The 18,681-nt window shown below is 43.4% G+C and overlaps 2 protein-coding genes across 2 annotated transcripts in view; one reads left to right on the top strand and one right to left on the bottom strand.

Annotated features, from left to right (window-relative positions):
• Window positions 1-437: 437 nt before the first annotated feature.
• On the bottom strand, window positions 438-17,925 carry LOC102434841 (uncharacterized protein C2orf78-like). The gene is given in 5 exon segments (XM_014462668.2): window positions 438-2,508; window positions 2,511-3,152; window positions 3,795-4,556; window positions 7,874-8,002; window positions 17,913-17,925. Coding segments are annotated over 5 exon segments (3,027 nt in total). The 3' UTR covers window positions 438-1,027.
• DUSP11 (dual specificity phosphatase 11) overlaps window positions 13,781-18,681 on the top strand; it is a 59,235-nt gene continuing 54,334 nt past the window's right edge. Inside the window, exons 1-3 of the mRNA XM_014462667.2 lie at window positions 13,781-13,930; window positions 15,773-15,847; window positions 17,032-17,189. The gene's annotated coding sequence lies outside the window, so the exon portion shown is untranslated. The remainder of the gene's footprint in view (window positions 13,931-15,772; window positions 15,848-17,031; window positions 17,190-18,681) is intronic.

Raw genomic sequence — 18,681 nt, 5'->3', positions numbered from 1 at the left:
TCAAAAACTGTCCTGCTCCTTCCACCTCTCTGAAGTCCTGCTCCATCTTTGGACATAATTATTGTAATTTTAGATGGCAGTGATGGTTGCACAATATCATGAATGTGCTTGATGTGACTGAATCGTATACTTAAAAACCGTTAAAATGATAAATTATGTGTTATGTATGTTTTACTATAATAAAAACAGGTGAAAGAATACCATAAATCAGAATTAGATGAGATGATAGAACTCAGGACAGAATTAAAAATAAAAGAAAAATTTTAGAAATGAAGACTAAATTAAATATAATAAATAGTGCATTAGTGGGCCTGGTGCATTAGTATTGAGTAAACGGCAATTTACCCAGTAGGGTGAGCCCTCTTCTACAACAGTTCACTAGCCTGGGCCCCTGTTATCAGCTGCCCACTTGCCACTCGTCTGGTACATTCCCTTGATTTGTCCTCACCTTCCCTAACTACAATCAGACATGGAAAAGGCAACCCAAACCTTTGGGAAATGTCCCAACTATGTGTTTTCTAAAATACTTATCTGGTGGGCATGAGACCTAAGACCGGCCTCCACGAGAGACTTTTTCTATTTCTCCTGATCAATCTAGACTCATCCGCCATTTTCAACTCTATTCAGATTTTATCTTTTTAACCCTAACCCCAGACCCTGCATCTCACTTCTGCCATCCCACCACCTCCTGCTCCTTTTTATAAATCCATCTCTCCCCTTTTAGCCTTTATGGCCATAGACAAAGTTCTTTCTATTTCCTCAGTTCTTACCCCTTGTCCCTCATTTGCCCATCCAACTACCAATTCTTTTGTTCTCATGCAGCCTTTGATCCACACCCCCACCAAAGAAAGCCACAGTTAACAGCATCTCAAAACTCAAAAGGCTTCTTTATTACTCATCTATGAATTCCACTACATTTACTTATTCAATTTTGTTAAGATTTAAAATATACCAGAATAGAGAAATTTATATCTATCTATGGGAAAACAGTAGGTATCCAGTGAGGCACCAACACTCCAGGCACCTCTTATTTTGCATAGCCATAGTATCGAGAAATGTCCATTTCTTTTTCTCTCTCGATGAAATATTGCACTTTCCCCAGCGAGGTGAATTTGGCAGCATTCTCCCGCTCAAGTTGAGCTTTCCTCTTCATAGCCTCCCTCTCTGGCCTCTGCTCCTTTGTGATGGGCGTTGACATTACTGGCCCAGAAATATCAGGTTTCCTCCATGGAATTCTCTGACAGGCAAAATCCTGGAGAAGCCATTGGTTTTGAGGTTTGGGTGGGGTCCAGGGCTTGTTCACCGTAGTGCGAACTGGCTCCCGCTGGAAAGAAGTGCAAGTTGATGTTTTGTAGGGCACAGGTCTAGAAGCATCACACTGAGGGACACTAGGCTGGGTAGGGTTGGTCCAACCTGGTCGGACTGCATTGGTTGAAATAGGTTTAGCAGGACCTGTCAAAGATGCAGGAGTTGGCTGGGATGAATTCACTGCAGTAAGTTGAGCTGAATTAGAACCAGGCTCAACAGAGTTGGTCAAATCTGGTTGGACTGGGTTCATCAAAACTGGCTGAGCTGGTCTGGCAGGACCCATCATAGATGCAGATGTTGGCTGGGATGAATTGACTGCAGCATGTTGAGCTGAGTTAGAACCAGGCTGATCAGGATTGGTTGAAATTGGCAGAGCTGGTCTGGCAGGACCCATCATAGATGCAGATGTTGGCTGAGATGAATTGACTGCAGTAGGTTGAGCTGACTTAGAACCAGGCTGGGCACGGTTAGCCCCGGCGGGCTGACGTGATGCCAGAGACAGTGGCCTGCGAGGAACAGGTCGAGCTTGGGGCTTGTCCAAAGTTGGAAAAATCAAAGGTACCAACTTGACCTTCCCAGGTGGTGGCAGCTCGTACTCAGATGGAGATGAACACTCCTTTTCAGCACTGCCATCTGGTTTCTGGCGTTTGACTGGAGCTTTCTCAGGACCTTTGCCCTCACGGCGGGTCTCCAGCCATTGTCTGATAGCTAGGGATGGCTGGGGGCCTTTGGGGTTGCTTGAGTGTCCCAGGGCCCGGGAGGAAGAGAGTTCAGTTTTCTTATCACTCTTCTTCCCCAGGGCATGAAAAACCTGCACAGACTCCAGCATATGCATACCCAGGGAGCTCCGGGGCTTTTTGAAGGTCTCTTGGGTCAGCTCAGGGTGGTATTTCTTCCGCTTCATCTTTGGAATGTTTGGCTTCTCCTCTGCCTTGACTTTGTTCCCTGACTGCTTACTCTCTCCAGTTTTCTTGGGGTTGTTTTCTCTGGTTCTTTTTCTTGGGGTTGTTTTCTCTCTTGGTTTTGCTGGTCCTGTTGGGGGCAGCTTTCTGAGGTTTGTTAGAATTCTTGGCCCTGCTTTCTGAGGTTTGTTAGAATTCTTGGCCCTGTTTTCAGGAGCCCTGTCACTGGCTGCAGCATTGGAAACAGCCACTTCTCCCACCAACATGCCATCTGGATTCTCAGGCTGGATTTTGACTATGGGTTCTTCCTGTCTTGATCAGAGGGAGCATTAATGACACTTGTTTTCTGCACCTTGTTCAAATTGATGGCTCTGGTATCTTTGGTTTGGAATACCTTGGGACCTTTGGATTGATCAAGTTCATCCAAGGCATTTAGGACCACTGGAAGCTGAATATCCTCCACCAGTGTGGCGATGTCTGCAAAGCCATCATTGGATTCAGTCCCATTTTCAAGTGTCCCTTGGTCCTTAAGACTCAGGCTGTTCTTTCCCAGACCAGTGTTTTCCCAACCAGGCTGCTCCTCCTAGCCAAGGGGATCAAAGCAGGCCAGGAGCTGGGGAATGTCGGGGATTTCTAAAGGGAGCAGTGGAGGCTCTTGGTTTTCTGTTGGGATCTGGTAAGCATCCAGAGGCTTTGAAAGCACGGTTTTCATGTCCTCCAAATTCCTATTCCCTTTCTGTTCCTGGCTTGGAGCTGGAGGCAGTGCCAGGTAAATACTAGGACTGTGGACCGGAGCTGCCATTGAAATGTCCCCAAGTTCAGGTGGTGGGTTGCTGTCAAGTATCTGGATATTGATGCCACTACAAGACTTGGGGATTTCTGGGTTTTGTGATGGACAAAATGTTTGGCTTAGAGGTTGCAATCCAAGGGAAGTCTCCATCACTACAAACGAATCAAGGAGAAGCCAGTCAGTCCCTGGGCACCACCCATGGGTGCTCCCCGGTCACCACCAATGCAACAACCATGCTCCTTCCAACAATGGGAAAGGCATTCCTACCAGCTCTTCCTAAAGATCATGGACAGCTCCCTATGCTAGACGATAGGAGGCAAATGTTCTAGTTCTCACTGGGGATCGTTGGATGTCTTTGTTCCATCCCCAGTAGAGGGTGTGCAGGAGGCAGCTGATGGATGTTTCTCTCTCATCGATGTTTCTAACTCTCTATCTCTCTCCCTTCCTCTGCGTAAAAAATCAATAAAATATATTTTTTAAAAAAGACACTGAAGCAATAAATCAAGAGAGTCCATGAAACTGTTGTAGTAGAGGGAGACTAGTAGGTAAGGGAGTGAATAGTGTGGGACCCCTTTGTATGCTCTTCAGTTCTCATACATGGCCAATCCAGGGTCCACCTTCCCTTCTCTATGAGGTGTTCCCATAGAGTCTGAAAATGGGGAGCACTGACTGAGGGTGGCAGTTACAAAGTCACAGGACTTAAAGTCTACCTGTCTGTGGACTCACCACTTCCCGGGTGACCCGAGTTTTTAATGGTGACCCCGTTCCTCTTCCTTCTTGCTGTTTGAACTCACCTTGAAAACTTGTCTCTGTGATGGGTTGAGCAGGCACAGAGTAGTAGATTGCAGAGGTGGAGGCAGGTGGTATCACATTTGTGGGCTGGACCTCCCTTAGCACCATGACCATTTCTGGTTGAGGGGCAGAGGCCCTGCTCTCTGGGTAAGACACAGAGCCATAGGATTGCAGGTAGGGGCCACGTTCTGCAGAGAGCAGAGGCCCTAGTGTGCCTTGATTGTAAAAATAGAGCTGACTTCCATCCTGGTAGGGAAGTGACCAGCTCTGTCCCTGATTTGGAATCTGAGATGATGCCCCATGAACAAGGCTGGCAGAAAGTGATGGATACAGAGGGACCATGTTAGTGGCATCTGAGGTTTTATTGTACTGGGATGCCATCGACATGGAAGAAACAGCTGTGTCCTGGTCAATGACAGTCACCGTGAAGTCTCGGATGGATGAGGACTTCTTTCCAGTGCCTCCTGTGAGCGCCCACTCAAAAATACCAGGATTGGAAGCAGCTGGAGTGGAGATCTGGCTCTGGCCAGTAACTCCAGACAACATAGTTGTGCTAGAATGTTGGTAAAGGTAGGCACTACCCATGAGAGGTTGGAAAGAGGTGCCAGAGACTGATGGTAGGAGCCATGCTGATGTGACGGCTGGAGCAGAGACTCTGGGGAAACTGCAGACTCGTCCTGTGAGGGAGGCTGCAGTGCTCCCCACAGGAAGAGAGAGCTGCAGAGACTTTGAAGTTCCAAGTAAAGGTGGATTTTGGAAATTCTCTGTGGGGAACAAAGAGGGTGATGAAAAAAATCAAAGGGCTTCACTATGTTTGAAGAATAGCATCATCTTAAGATTAATACCAATACTCACTGAGGTGTCAAAAATCAAACAGCTTATGTTGGTTGTAAGTCCGGGAACAGTTTGCTACTCTTCTGTATTAACTGCCTGTGCTCCCAATGTGGGCAAAATGTGCAAGAGAACCAAGAGGTTCATACATTCTCTACGGTAGAGGCAACCACTCTCCGCCCTACCTTTCCCTTGAGCCTCTACTAGTATTGATTTGTGTGCTCTTTCCTAGAATCGAAGCATTTTAGAACCAGGATTCTTTTTTTTTTTTTTAATATATTTTATTGATTTTTTACAGAGAGGAAGGGAGAGAGACAGAGAGTTAGAAACATCGATGAGAGAGAAACATCGATCAGCCGCCTCCTGCACACTCCCCACTGGGGATGTGCCCACAACCCAGGTATATGCCTTTGACCGGAATCGAACCCAGGACCCTTCAGTCCGCAGGCCGACGCTCTATCCACTGAGCCAAACCGGTTTCGGCAGAACCAGGATTCTTTAGAGACCCTGAGTTCTAACATTCTCAGTTTATGGGTGTGGAAACTGAAGCTCAGAGAGGCCAGATAGACTTGTTCAAGTTCTCTCATTGTGCCTGTATTATTACCGTGTTACATAACCTAAGTATCCTGACTCCCTTACTCGAGCTCTGCTCTAAGCATTACACTGCCACAAACCGGGAGCAACGGGGCTTTTAGTACAGATGCGGGGTTTTGTCCATGGAAAACAGTACAGCTATTGCCACTGTAATCTTCAGTGACTCGTGCTGCCTACAAGTTCACATGCTATTCCCTGGAACTCACATGTAGCTCAGTGCAGTTGGTAAATTTGAAGTGTCATTCTTACCCTCTTCAAGCCTGGTTTCTGATCCTACCTCAAAATGGCTATGGGGGAGTGAGTTTCTCAAGAAGTGCTTTTTGAAAGAAAAACATTATTGAAACTGTCCAGGTTTTGAGTTACTCATCCATAAAGTCATTATAATAATAGTAACAATAATAATTTATACATGAGTAAGTGTTATATTACACTAGACGCCCAATACACAAAATTTGTGCAGTCGGGAGGCTCCTCAGCCTGGCCTGCGCCCTCTTGCAGTCCAGGATCCCTTGGGGGATGTCCAGCTGATGGCTTAAGCCATCAGTCAGACAACCTTAGTGCTGCTGCGAAGGCGGGAGAGGCTCCCACCACTGCACTGGGCTAAGGGCTTCTGGCTGAGCAGCATTTCCTCTGTGGGAGCGCACTGACCACCAGGGAGCAGCTCCTGTGTTGAGTGTCTGCCCCCTGGTGGTCAGTGTGTGTCATACCAAGGGTCCTTCCGCTGTTCGGTTGATTTGCATATTAGCCTTTTATTATATAGGACTAGAGGCCCGGTGCACAAAAATTTGTGCACTGGGGGGAAGAGAAAAATCATGAACAATATATATCACAGAACTAATAATATATATAAACATTAATGAAAATTGGGGCACATAGCCTGCTCCTGGGTGGCATAGGGCAGGCCCAATCCCTAAGTACAGCCCCTGGTCAGGGTCAGAGCAGGGCCGATTGGGGAGTTAGTGAATACTATTAACCAAAGAACAGCGCATAATACAAGATGATTTTGAAAAAATTTCTAGCCATGTGGAGAGAGAAGATATATCAGTAAAAACTGCATAACAAGCCATAAATGTGGATGTATAAGTAGCCCCAATATATGTAGACAGATATTTCTGTAAAAATTGCTATAAATCAGAGCAGAAAGAATTCCATTAATGTGATTATTCATGTTTTTTCTGAATATTACCCAGCAAGTAACAGATAGTAAGTCTAGTAGAAATATATATTTCAATTAATATAGCCACATGACAAACAGAAAGAACACTTAAAAGAGTATCCTGAAAATGTATATGTTTATCTTAAAACCTAGATTTTAATCATCTTCAACATCCAGGAAAGTCTTAAAAGCCATCATCACTAGACTTTAATTAAATAAAAATTTACTGTAGGAATTGTCAAGAGACCCCACAAGATTGGTTTTAGATACACGTGAAGTTAGAGATGTGGGGTTTGACCTTTTCTTTTCCTTCTTAGGTAGCTAAGATCTAAGGGAGATGATGGCTGTTTCTCAGTGTGGAACATGCTTATCACACAAAGGAATTAGTCTTTCTGGTTCAGGTTAGGACATATCAATTTTTAATCTTAATTTCATTTTTAAGTGACAAAAAACATCTACATAGTTTAAATATCAGAATGAAGTGAAACACTGAAAATTATGTTTTCCTCCAGCCCCCTAGATAACCACCTTTATTAATTGCTTGCTTACAGGAACCATAATTTCTAAAACGCATGTTTTTAAACGTTGATCCTCAAAACTGTCATCTGTGTGTTCAGAGAGGCAATAGAAAAACACAGACAACTGAATGTGACTTTGCTGATAAGCGGCTTTGCCTACTGATACCCTATTCCAGCCTTACTTTCCTTCCTAGTCTATTAATGAAAGCACTGACTAAAATCAACTTTATTTTGCCCTACTCTGAGCAGATTTCACCCTACGTTCTCTGCTTTAATTTAAAATCCTTGGTTGCCTTCAGCATTCCATTGCAAAACGACCCCTTTTTGCTCTTGAGAGCTCTTCCATGCCCTCCTGCTTCATTCTTATAGTTTCCCCTCCTTCTTGCTTATGTGCCCCCCTGCCTTGGTGTTGTGGGCCTGTGCTGATAAAAACAATTCTAAACTTTCATACATTTAAATACTTGCCTCACTATAGCCTAGTACTCTTCATCTTCTCTCCCTATTTTCCCCTTTCACCTAGTTTAGATAGAAAACTCCAAAAATAGGTGAATATTACTTTTTGAACTGCACTAACTGAAAATACTAAAATTGAAACATTAGTGGTGAGAGACCCTTATAGTAGAGACTATATATATAGAGAGAGACTATATATAGAGAGAGAGACTACATATATTCTCTGTGTTTCTATTGAAACGCATTCCGGAAGTCTCGATTTTATTTTCTATATGGGTGTCTTTAAAACTCAGTATTAGAAAAGTTATATTACAATCTGAAATCCTAATGTAACAGATGAGGGATGAACAGATTTTGTGAGTGAATGACTTGTCCCAAGTCACATAGCTAGTAAGTATCAAAATCAAATTGAAATTAGGTCTCTGGATTTCTAGATCAATACTTCCTTTCTTTATGCTATTTTGAGTCTACTGCTAAATTTAGGGGCAAAAATATCTAATGAGAAACTTTTAAAAGTTTCTTTCCTTACCTGACATGGTCAGAGAAGAAGAGGAAATTTTATTAATTGTAGATGCAAGGGATGAGGATGTCTGAGTGGGTGAAGCGAAAGAGCGCTTGTTTCCAGTACGAAGGTTACTGGTCACACTGTCACTGGTTACTGGTCATTGGTCAGTTGCGATGATCCAAATGTATTTACTGACAACTCCATGGAAACCCCAAGATTCTGCCAGGTGGTGGTAGGTTTGGTGGGAGAATGATGTCACAACGCAGGCAGTTTAAAGGGATGCGAGGGCCAATAGAGAGGTCAGATCCCCAACAAGAAGACAAGATTGGATGGAGGGAGCAGTAGGGGAGCTAAACCAACCCCTAAATGGCTGGGCTCCGGGGTAGATGTGCTAGTTGACAAGACAAATGTGATAGTCTCACTTTCCCCAGGTTCGTGTGTTAGGGAAATAATCTCAGTGTTTCTTAAAGACATCCATTAATATAATTAACTAGTACTTTTATTCTCTTTATTATGTTGTATGACATATATTTATTATTATATATATATTTAATATCCTAAGAGAGAACAGAAAGGGTTATCTAGGTTGCACCATTGCAATTGTGCAGAAATTATATCTGTCCATCTACTAGTAACTAGTGTATTTACTGCAACTTTGGGGAGCAAAGGGAGGAATTAAAGAGCTCTTTTGCACCCTGGCTGGTTTGGCTCAGTGATTAGAGCGTCAGCCCTCAGACCGAAGGGTCATGTGTTGTATTGCCAGTCAAGGGCACATACCTCAGTTGCAGATTTGCTCCCTGCCCCTCAGTGGGGGCACATGAAGGAGGCAACCAGTTAGTGTGTCTCTCTGAAATCGGTATTTCTCTATCTCCATCCTCCTCCCTTCCTTTTCACTCTCTCAGAATCAATGGAAAAGAATATCCTCAGGTGAGGATTTGGGGTGGGTGTGGGGGTGGAGGAAGCTCTTTTGCGACTTGGTTAAAGAGTAAAATGAAGTTTGTTGAGTGCATGTTGTGGAGAATGATGTGGTCCAAGGCTCTTCTCTTTTAGTTTCTTCTTGAATCCTACCTTCCTTGGGCTGGGCTGGGACAGGCCAGATTGGACTTGCATCTCTCTTCTCTCCCTTTCTTCTTTTTCTTCATTGTAGGAAGTGTTTCTAGACAAGCTTTGTTCTTGCATTCTTACACTCACGGATGTTACTTCCTGTCAACTTCCAGCAGCAGCTGGGGTCTTCTTTTCAGTGTGTGATGCGTCCCAAAATGGACTCTGCCCATTAGAAGCAAATACCAAAGAGCTAGGAGCCAGCTGACTGCACACCTTTCCTCTTCTAGCCTTTGGTTGCAGTTCTTCTGCCCATAATCTGCTCCCTCTGGTTCCTTGGGCTACGTAGGCTTGCTGCCATCCTGCATTTTTATACATGAGAGGCATTCACGATCTTTCCCCTTTCCTTCTCCCATAAAGTGTATCCAGTGTGGCAGTTACTGTAGTCTCCTCCCCCTTGCAAACAGCCGCTGTAGAATTTTGGGCCTCTAGGATTCTCTGTCTGCCATGCTTGGGTGCAAGGCCAGACAGAAATGAAGAGAAGAATAAAGACGGGACTTGCATGAGGAACAGGGAACAGGCAAAGTGAAAGTATACAGAGCAAGAGTTCTGTCCACCAGAGAGAATAATCCTAAATATATTTTCGTTTTTGTCACTTATATCATTGGTTATATTAGTAAAATAGGGATTGTGTTTATGCTCTGTATCCACAGGGAGTGTGTGAAAAGGGCATTGCGGTGAGTTATACTGTGGCCCTGAGCATAAAGAACAGAGGTGTGCCCTTAGCCTGGCCTTAGCCTGGGTTGCCCTTGTTCTCTGCCCCCCAGTTAGTGCTTCTCCCACTAACCACTCTTGTGACTCTGAGTTAGGGCTAAGTTGCTAATGACTTATACAGGGTGGGGCAAAAGTAAGTGTACAGTTGTTCATATGGAATAATACAATAATTAGTGAATAATACAAGAAGAATCTCTATTTCGTGTAGTCACAAGTGTAAACCTACTTTTGCCTCACTCTCTATATGGAGTAAGCTGGTTTGGGGAAGGAAATCTATGGATCTAGTCATTTTTCTTGATGGTAAGCTTTTAGGGGTGCCTAGATCAACCTACCTGGGGGCTTTTTATGCCAATGAGTAGGAAGTGTGTGATACAAGATGGCAAGAGCCAAGAGACGATAGCTCATAGATGGAATCTACAAGAGACATATTTCATTTATAGGAGTACTTTTCCTTTTATGAGATGAGTGTTTTCAAAGATGGGGGATGATAGGATGATACTTACCTGAGAAGAAATACACTGAGGGGTGTTGCGGTGTAGACATATGGTTTAAACTTATTAAAAAAATGTTGTTATTCCTCACCCAAGGATAGTGTTTCCATTGATTGTTTTTAGAGAGTGGGAGGAGGCAAGGGGAGAGAAATCCATGTGAAAGAGACACATCATTTGGTTTTTGTATAATTGTGCTGACTAGGGGATTGAACCTGCAACTGAGGTACATGGCCTAGACAAGGTCAATGCTCTGGTGTGTGGGTCAATGCTCTAACCACTGACCAATGCTGGCCAGAACCTTATAAATTTTTTTCAGCATTTTTCCCCGTAAGTTTCAGACCTCAGATTGCCAACTTCCATGATACTAATATGTAATGTGAGGCTAACAGTATATGCTAAATATCTATCTGCAAGCCAGACCAGTCTTTTTGTTTGTTTTTATTAATCCTCACCAGATGATATTTTTCCATTGATTTTTAGAGAGAGAGTGCAAGGGTGAGGTAGAGACAGAGAGAAACATCGATGTGAGAGAGACACATCGATTGGTTGCCTTCCACACGAGCCCCAACCAGGGCCGGGGATCGAGCCTGCAACCGAGATACATACCCTTGACCAGAATTGAACCTGGGACCCTTCGGTTTGCAGGCCAGTGCTCTATCTACGAGTCAAACCGGCTAGGGCAGACCAGTCTTTTAAAAAAAAAAAAAAAAAAAGTCTGTTTTCTCCTGGAAACCAAAAGAATCCATATCCACTGCAGATTAGGATGGGTGGTGTAAGATTGGAGGAAGTGTAGTTAGATAAATTCTGGTAGCAGTCAAATGTTTACATGTTAAAATACTCAGTTCCACCTTTCAATTCTACCTAGACAAACCCTTAAGTAGGCCTTTCCTGGTTCCCAGCCTCTATAACTATTTTCTCTCCATAGTTCCTGCCATTTAACTTTGCCTTAGGGGCTCAGCATCATTTAACTCTAAAAAAAATCTTAAGTGTAAGAGGAGGAACCTAAAGAACTTTAGTTCACACCTCTGAAACTTAGCATCAACCTCTACCCTGACCTAAAGTCTTCTTTTTTGCAGTTAGGGTATTGTCTTGTCCCATATACTCACTTCCTGCATTTTGTACCCATTGGGATAACTCAGACTTGCTTTGTTGAAATATACCCAGCCCATCTACCCCTGGATGCTTTGTTACTCTCACTTTTAATTTAATTAAAGACTCGGAATCCCTCAAACCTCTACATGCTAGATTTTATAGTGTCGACCACTTAGCTGTTTAGCACTCCAAATATCCTTTGTTCCTATATTTCCCATTCCAGTGTACTACATACCTATTAATGCATTCTTTCACCTCATGTTGGATACACTCCCATCCAAAGGCCTACTCTTTGCTAGGTTTCATACTTTCTGGAAACCCTATGGTGCCTTGGTCTGGAGTTTCTTGTGTCAACTATACCAAATCTGTGCCCTATTCCTATCTCAAGCTTGTGTCTTGTAGCAAATTGTAAATATATAATCAATATTGTTTTTGCAGTTTCTGATAGATTCATGTCACATTTTGTATATTTTCAAGTCTATAGCTATTTGTACCACTAATACTTTTTGGCCACTACATGCTTATTAAATATATTTATCATAAATTCCAAAATAATATTTTGGTTTTGACACTAAATTTGAATGAGACTAATTGTACAAATTGTGCAAACTGTGCTGTGCTGATTTACATATTTTTTCAAATAGCAATTTATTAATAGCAATTTATTAAAAAGAAGTTATTAGTATTAACCTATTTTCATTATGTGGAAATTTTCAGAATTATAAATGCTAGTGCTTATAAACTTTGTTAGAATACGATTGTCCCAGAAATGTTAAAACTAATGATCTTTTTACACATTCGTTCATTCCTTTATTCAATAACTGACCTTTCTGATCCTCAGTTTACCCAGATCTCAAATGGTTGTAAAGATTAGTAACAGTGTATTTAAGGTACTTTTAGAAACTAAAAATTAAAACACCCAAAACATTTGCTATTATAATTATCTATAGTTTAATCTGAAAATTGGCATTTTATTCTGCCTTCAGACCTACTCTAGGACATCCTGTTACTTGTTTCACTTCTAGAAGAACTGAGAGGTTTTGAAACATATACAAATCTCTATGCTTGATAGTGTACGGAAATCTTAGACTTGAGCTCTACTCTTGTCTCTCTCAGTCATTATTACTATTATTATTTTGGTTAATCCTCACCCGAGGATATTTTTCCATAAAATTTTAGAGAGAGCCCTAACCGGTTTGGCTCAGTGGATGGAGCGTCGGCCTGCGGAGTGAGGGGTCCCGGGTGCAATTCCGGTCACGGGCATGTACCTTGGTTGCGGGCACATCCCCAGTGGGGGGGTGTGCAAGGAGGCAGCTGATCGATGTTTCTCTCTCATTGATGTTTCTAGCTCTCTATCCCTCTCCCTTCCTCTCTGTAAGAAAACAATAAAATATATATATACTTTTAAAAAAATTTTAGAGAGAATGAAAGGGAGGGGGAGAGACAGAGGGAGAACCATCAATGTGAGAGAGACACATGGATTGGTTGTCTCCTGCACACGCCTCAACCAGGGCCGGGAATTGAGCCTGTAACCTAGGTACATGCCCTTGAATGGAATGGAACCCAACACCCTTCAGTTGGCAGAACAATGCTCTGTCCACTGAGCCACACCAGCTAGGGCTCTCTCAGTTATTATTTTTGGGGGTCAGTTTTAAAAATGTAAATACATACTTCCTGGCACATGATTGATACTCCATAAGAGTTTCATGGTGAGTGGGAGTGTAGGTTAACACAATATTTTTGAAGGGTAATTAAGAAGTATCTATCAAATTTTTAAGTTTGCATATCCTTCATTCCAGATATTCTACTTCTAGGAATTTAAACATAGTTGTATATATGTTTAAGGATGTTTACATTGCAGCCTGCCTGTAATGGAGGATAAAAAAAGTTGCAGACAACTAGAAGTCCATCAGTTATATAAATAATGATACAAACTTACAATCAGTAGAATACTATGCAACCTTAAAAAATACATGTACACATATATTTTTGGGAAAATTACAAAAATTTCATAGATTGTAGAATAGATGTAGTATGCTGTGTTTATATAAAATAGACGGTATCTATATTTGAACTAATAAATATTTATATACACTAGTATAAGTGTGAATGTAAGCGCTTGGAAAACATGTGGGAGGACCGCGCTGGGAACTGGGGGGCGGGACTTAACTTTTCACTCCATGGGCTGCAGCATTGCAGTCTGCAGGGTCTGAACTGGGGGGCGGGACTTAACTTTTCACTCCATGGGCTGCAGCATTGCAGTCTGCAGGGTCTGTACATGAACTGATCCCGCCTCTCATTCATCCTGAGCGTGACGTCATCACCACCGGCAGCAGCGTCCTGTTTACTGATCCCCCCTCTCATTCATCCTGCGCGTGACGTCATCGCCCCCGACGGCGGCGCGTGCACGTTAGGCTGGAGCCTAGTGGGAGGCGCGTGCGCGTTAGCCCGGAGCCTGGTGGGAGGCGCGTGCGCAGTGTCTGTGTAGGAGCTTCCGGTGGAGGGTCTTGTTTTGGCTCCACGGAGTTGGGCTGGCGACCTGGGCGCACTTGGCGTCGGGCGGGCGGTCTCTCGGGGTCCACATGAACCAATGGCATCGTGCCCACAGCCGCTGGGGCCGGGAACGCGCCTCTTCTGGACGTTCCTCGGCCAAGAGGAAGGGCGGGAACCACATCCCCGAAAGGTAAGGTGGCTTGGCCCCTGGACTTGGCCTCCCAGCCCCAGCCCCCGGCCTGGGCTTCCTCTCTCCGGTCTCTGCCTGTTAGCGTGGCCCCTGGTTCCAGCCTGTCCGTCCTTTGCCGGAGGCCCTGATCCTGTCGCTGCCCCGCCCACTGGAGCTGCTGGGGACCGTCTGCGTTTCTGACTTTTCCATCCTTTAGAAAGCCAGGTCCTGCCAAGAGAGGGGTGGTGGTGGGGTCATCTGTAATACGCTCAATAACAATAAATAAAAATAAATAAAAAGGCAAAAATATATAAAAGCGAGGCCTGGCCATTGCCCTTCGGGTAAAATGCAGCGGGACTGCTTTTAAAGATGGGACTGTCAGTTTTGGGGACACCCATTAATTACCAATAGAGTCCCCCTTAATTCCGGAAGTTGTGGTATTTTAAAATGTAATAACTACGAAAATTGGGGAAGAAACCCACCAGTACCGCTGAACTTTTCATGGAAAAAGTTGGTTTGTATTGTTTTAACCGAAAAAGGCACACTGTTGCTTCCTAACGGCTCATTTGAGTGATCTTTTTCTCTAGGTTCAAATTACTAATGTGGATCCTTTGCTTATTGCTTATTTCTTTTTTTAAAAAAATTTTTTATTGATTTCAGAGAGGAAGGGAAAGGAAGAGAGGAATAGAAACATCAATGATGAGAATCACTGATCTGCTGCCTCCTGCTCGCCCCAACAGTGGCCTGGTTCATAGGCTGAGGGCCAGTGAACCCTTCTTTATTCCTCCAGACCTTCCTTCCTGCACCTCATGCCTTATTACGGCCCCTTAGTTTTATCTCCCAGAAGCTTTTTGACTTCCAGCTTCTCCCACAGCATCTTACTACAGAACTTGCCAGACCGATTGCAGTTAGGTCCTTCCTAGTGCATGTATATCCATCTCTTGTTTCCTTCCAGTCCATTCTTCCCATAACAGATCTTTTTAGTGGGCAGATTGGACCATAGCTCATAATATCCTCAAAACATCAATCACTGAGCCTCCCAGCTGGCGTGGCTCATGGTTGAGCGTCTACCCATGAACCTGGAGGTCAGGCCATGTGCCGGGGTGTGGGCTCGATCCCAGGTGTGGGGTATGGGAGCAACCGATTGGTGATTCTCTCTAATCATGGCTGTTTTTCCCTTCCTCTCTAAAATCAATAAAAATATATATATTTTAAAAAGAGTAAAAAACTCTTTACCTCGGCCTTTAAGACTCTGTACGCTGTACTGTCTAGAACCCAACCTGCTTCTCCAGCCTCAACTTGTACAACTTTTGCCCTCACTTCCAATGCTTAAGATAGACCAAATCAACCTTAGTTCATTTAAACTCATCCGGCAGAAGTCAGCTCAAATATTACTTCTCCCTGTGACTCCTAGCATTATTAAGCACAGCTCATTGTCACAGTTCTATGGGGTTTTCTTTTTACCATATGAACTGAAAGTTCCCTGCCGATCCAATAATGATGGCATCAGTTGTATGAGGATTAAAAATGAACTGTGAAGTGAAAGAATGGAGTTTAAACTATTTCAGTTAACATCTATGTATTTATGCCACCTTAGTATTCAGGACCAGGCTAGGTTTGATCGGGGATATAGAAGTTCTGGCCATCTCTGGTGTTAGGCATGCCTCCTTTGTTGAGACCTTTGCACTGTTTGTTGCCTTGTACGTGTTTTCAAGATGGGGAAACAGGAAGAGGGGAAGTACAGGTAACTCGGTGGGGGTGAATGGTGGAGCAGCAGAGCAAAGAGAAGAGGGGACTGAGGAGTCCTCAGTGTGTGCTGGGAGAAAGGCTAAGAGAATTTGGCTAACACAAATGTACTAACAGGTGGCAAGACTATCTCCCTGTTGGACGGAGGATGCCTGGGACTCCAACATTGCTTTCGAAGTCCCTTTGAAAAAGGTAAGCAAAGATTAATTCAATATTCTTTTAGAAATTTGAATTCACCATGTAGAACAGTGATTCTCTATCCCATCACACTCCATTTTCTCTTTTTATGGCACATACTTTGTATTTTGCCTTTTCCTGTCCTGAAATGAAATTCATAGGTAAGTACAACCTACTTCCATACTTAGTTTTAAAGAAAAAAAAAATCATTGTAATGCTCTATTATACAAGGAAGAAATAAAAGAAGTTGTAATTAAGTAGTGTATATTGTATACATTAATGCTATTGACTTCTTACAGTGGAAGATGAGGATTTAGCTTTTTCATACCCATGACACACATACTTCTGTTACCTCATCCTTTTAGTATAATTGTTTCCCAGCTTTTGGTTAAATCAGAAATTCTAAGTTCAAGTTATGTATGAGATAAATACACAGCTCTGAGCCATAGTATACCATGATTATGTTTCCTTTCTTTTTTTTTTTTAATATTTTATTGATTTTTTCACAGAGAGGAAGGGAGAGAGATAGAGAGTTAGAAACATCGATGAGAGAGAAACATCGATCAGCTGCCTCCTGCGCATCCCCTACTGGGGATGTGTCCACAACCCAGGTACATGCCCTTGACCGGAATCGAACCTGGGACCCCTCAGTCCGCAGGCCGATGCTCTATCCACTGAGCCAAACCGGTTCCGGCTATGTTTCCTTTCTTATACTACTTTTGTCCCCCTCATTCTGGTCTCATTTGTCTGTCTCTTTCCCTATGGACTTAATCACCAATTCTTCCTCCCCATCTCTAACACCATTGAACATTTCTGTTAATGTGGCTAGGATGCACTCATTAGATTCTATTTTTGTGTGAAATCTTTACTGGAGCCCTCTTGCCTCCATGGTCACATCACCTTCCCCTCTTCTGTCTGCATCAGATCTCCTTCTGCCTCCATTTGACATGGACGCATAGATTGCATTTATGGCTCAGCTCACCCTCACAGTCCGGGATAACCTTCCCACCTGAAGACCCTTAATTCACAAAGTCCCTTTTTCTAAGTGAAATAGTAATACTTACAGGTTTCAGGGATGAGAACCTGCTGTCTTTGGCTGTCCACTGTCCAGCCTACTACAGGCACGAATACTTATTAAATTGTTGGCACTTAACTACTTAACAAATGGGACTATTTTATTTTGTTTTATTTTTGCATAGAGGTGAGACACCATGAGCTCTGTGGATCTACAATGATTGGGAAACTGCAAGTTAGGAGGCTGTCCCAGTAATCCAGGCAGGAAATGATGGAGACTTGGACTAGAGTGGAAGTGGAGGAGAACGGTCAGGAGTGGACAAGTCCTTGATACAATGTGAAGGTAAGGCAGATGGAATTTGCTGGTGATCTGGAAAGTGTAAGAGAGGAGTCATATGATTTCAAAATTTCCGGACTGAGCAACTTGGGAAATGGCGTTACCATGAACTGAGATGAAGAAAACTGCATGGATCAGTTGTTTGTTTTGTTTGTGTATATGTTTGGCTGGGGAGGAGGGCAGATGGGAGATGCAGTTTTGTACATGTCTAAAAAAGAAGATAAAAGAAGGAAAGACCGAATGAAAAGATACACATTCCTGACCAGTGGCTGCCTACAGACTCTCCCCCTGCCCACAGGTTCATTCCCCTCTCATGGTGGCCAAATGTCCCTTTACCCATGAGCCTTTCAGGTAGCTGTGTATGGCCTTCTTATTTACACCAAGATCCGAGCAAATACAAGCATGAGGTGCCACCTTAGACAGAGGAGACTCAGAAAGCCTTGTCTGACCCAGAGTCCTACGAGGGTAGGGCAGATGGGCTCTGCAGCTCTGCTTTGGGGGACTGATAATTTCAGGGCTGTCACATTTACTAGTAAAATAATCATGTCAAAGGATGAGCAGATTTTAAGGAAGATAGAGGCAGTGAAATTGTTTTTAATTTCCCCAAACCCTGTCATGGCATTAGATTAATCCAAACTAAACGCCCATGGGTAGGTAGCATTTACCAGGAAACTAGAAGTCCCAAAGTAAGAGGGTGGAACAGACAACCACCACCGGGCACAGACCTACCTGGTCTCAGCATCGCACCAGAGGGAGTGTCAGACAGGAGGAAGCATCTGATAGGCGTGAGCACAGGAGGCCTTCACAGTGCCAGCAGTCGTCACCTGAGAGCACTGGGGGCCAAGTTGAGGACAGCAGCTGAGACTGGAAGGGGCTTTTTCCAGTCCCAACGTCAGTAAATACAAGGGGCCATGGACAAAGTGTAAGGACTGGAGCAGTCTAGGCCTCTCTACCTGGACACTGAGCACTAGAGCTCCTTTCCATTCAGGAGAGACACAGCTGGAAGGAACCACAGACACAAAGGGAAAGTGTCTCTCCCTCTCTGAAATAAATAAAATGATAATATGAGAAAAAGAAGAAGAAGGAGCAGAATAGCATCTCCTTCACCAATGAAACAAGTCAGAAAAGACAGGCCGACAAAACATAAAAACTATAAGCTGCTAGCCCCAGCCTATTTGGCTCAGTGGATAGAGCGTCAGCCTGCAGACTGAAGGATCCTGGGTTCAACTCTGGTCAAGGGCACATGCCCAGGTTGCAGGCTCATCTCCAGTAGGGGATTTATTACTATAATAAAAAGAAAAAAAGGTGAAAGAATACCATAAATCAGAATTAGGTGAGATGATAGAACTCAGGACAGAATTAAAAATAAAAGAAAAATTTTAGAAATGAAGACTAAATTAAATATAATAAATAGTGCATTAATGGACATGGTGCATTAGTATTGAGTAAACGGCAATTTACCCAGTAGGGTGAGCCCCCTTCTACAGCAGTTCACTAG

The sequence above is a fragment of the Myotis lucifugus genome, unplaced genomic scaffold (assembly GCF_000147115.1).
Source record: "Myotis lucifugus unplaced genomic scaffold, Myoluc2.0 scaffold_186, whole genome shotgun sequence".
Lineage (NCBI taxonomy): Eukaryota > Metazoa > Chordata > Mammalia > Chiroptera > Vespertilionidae > Myotis > Myotis lucifugus.
This window is presented reverse-complemented; position numbering and strand designations above follow the sequence as displayed.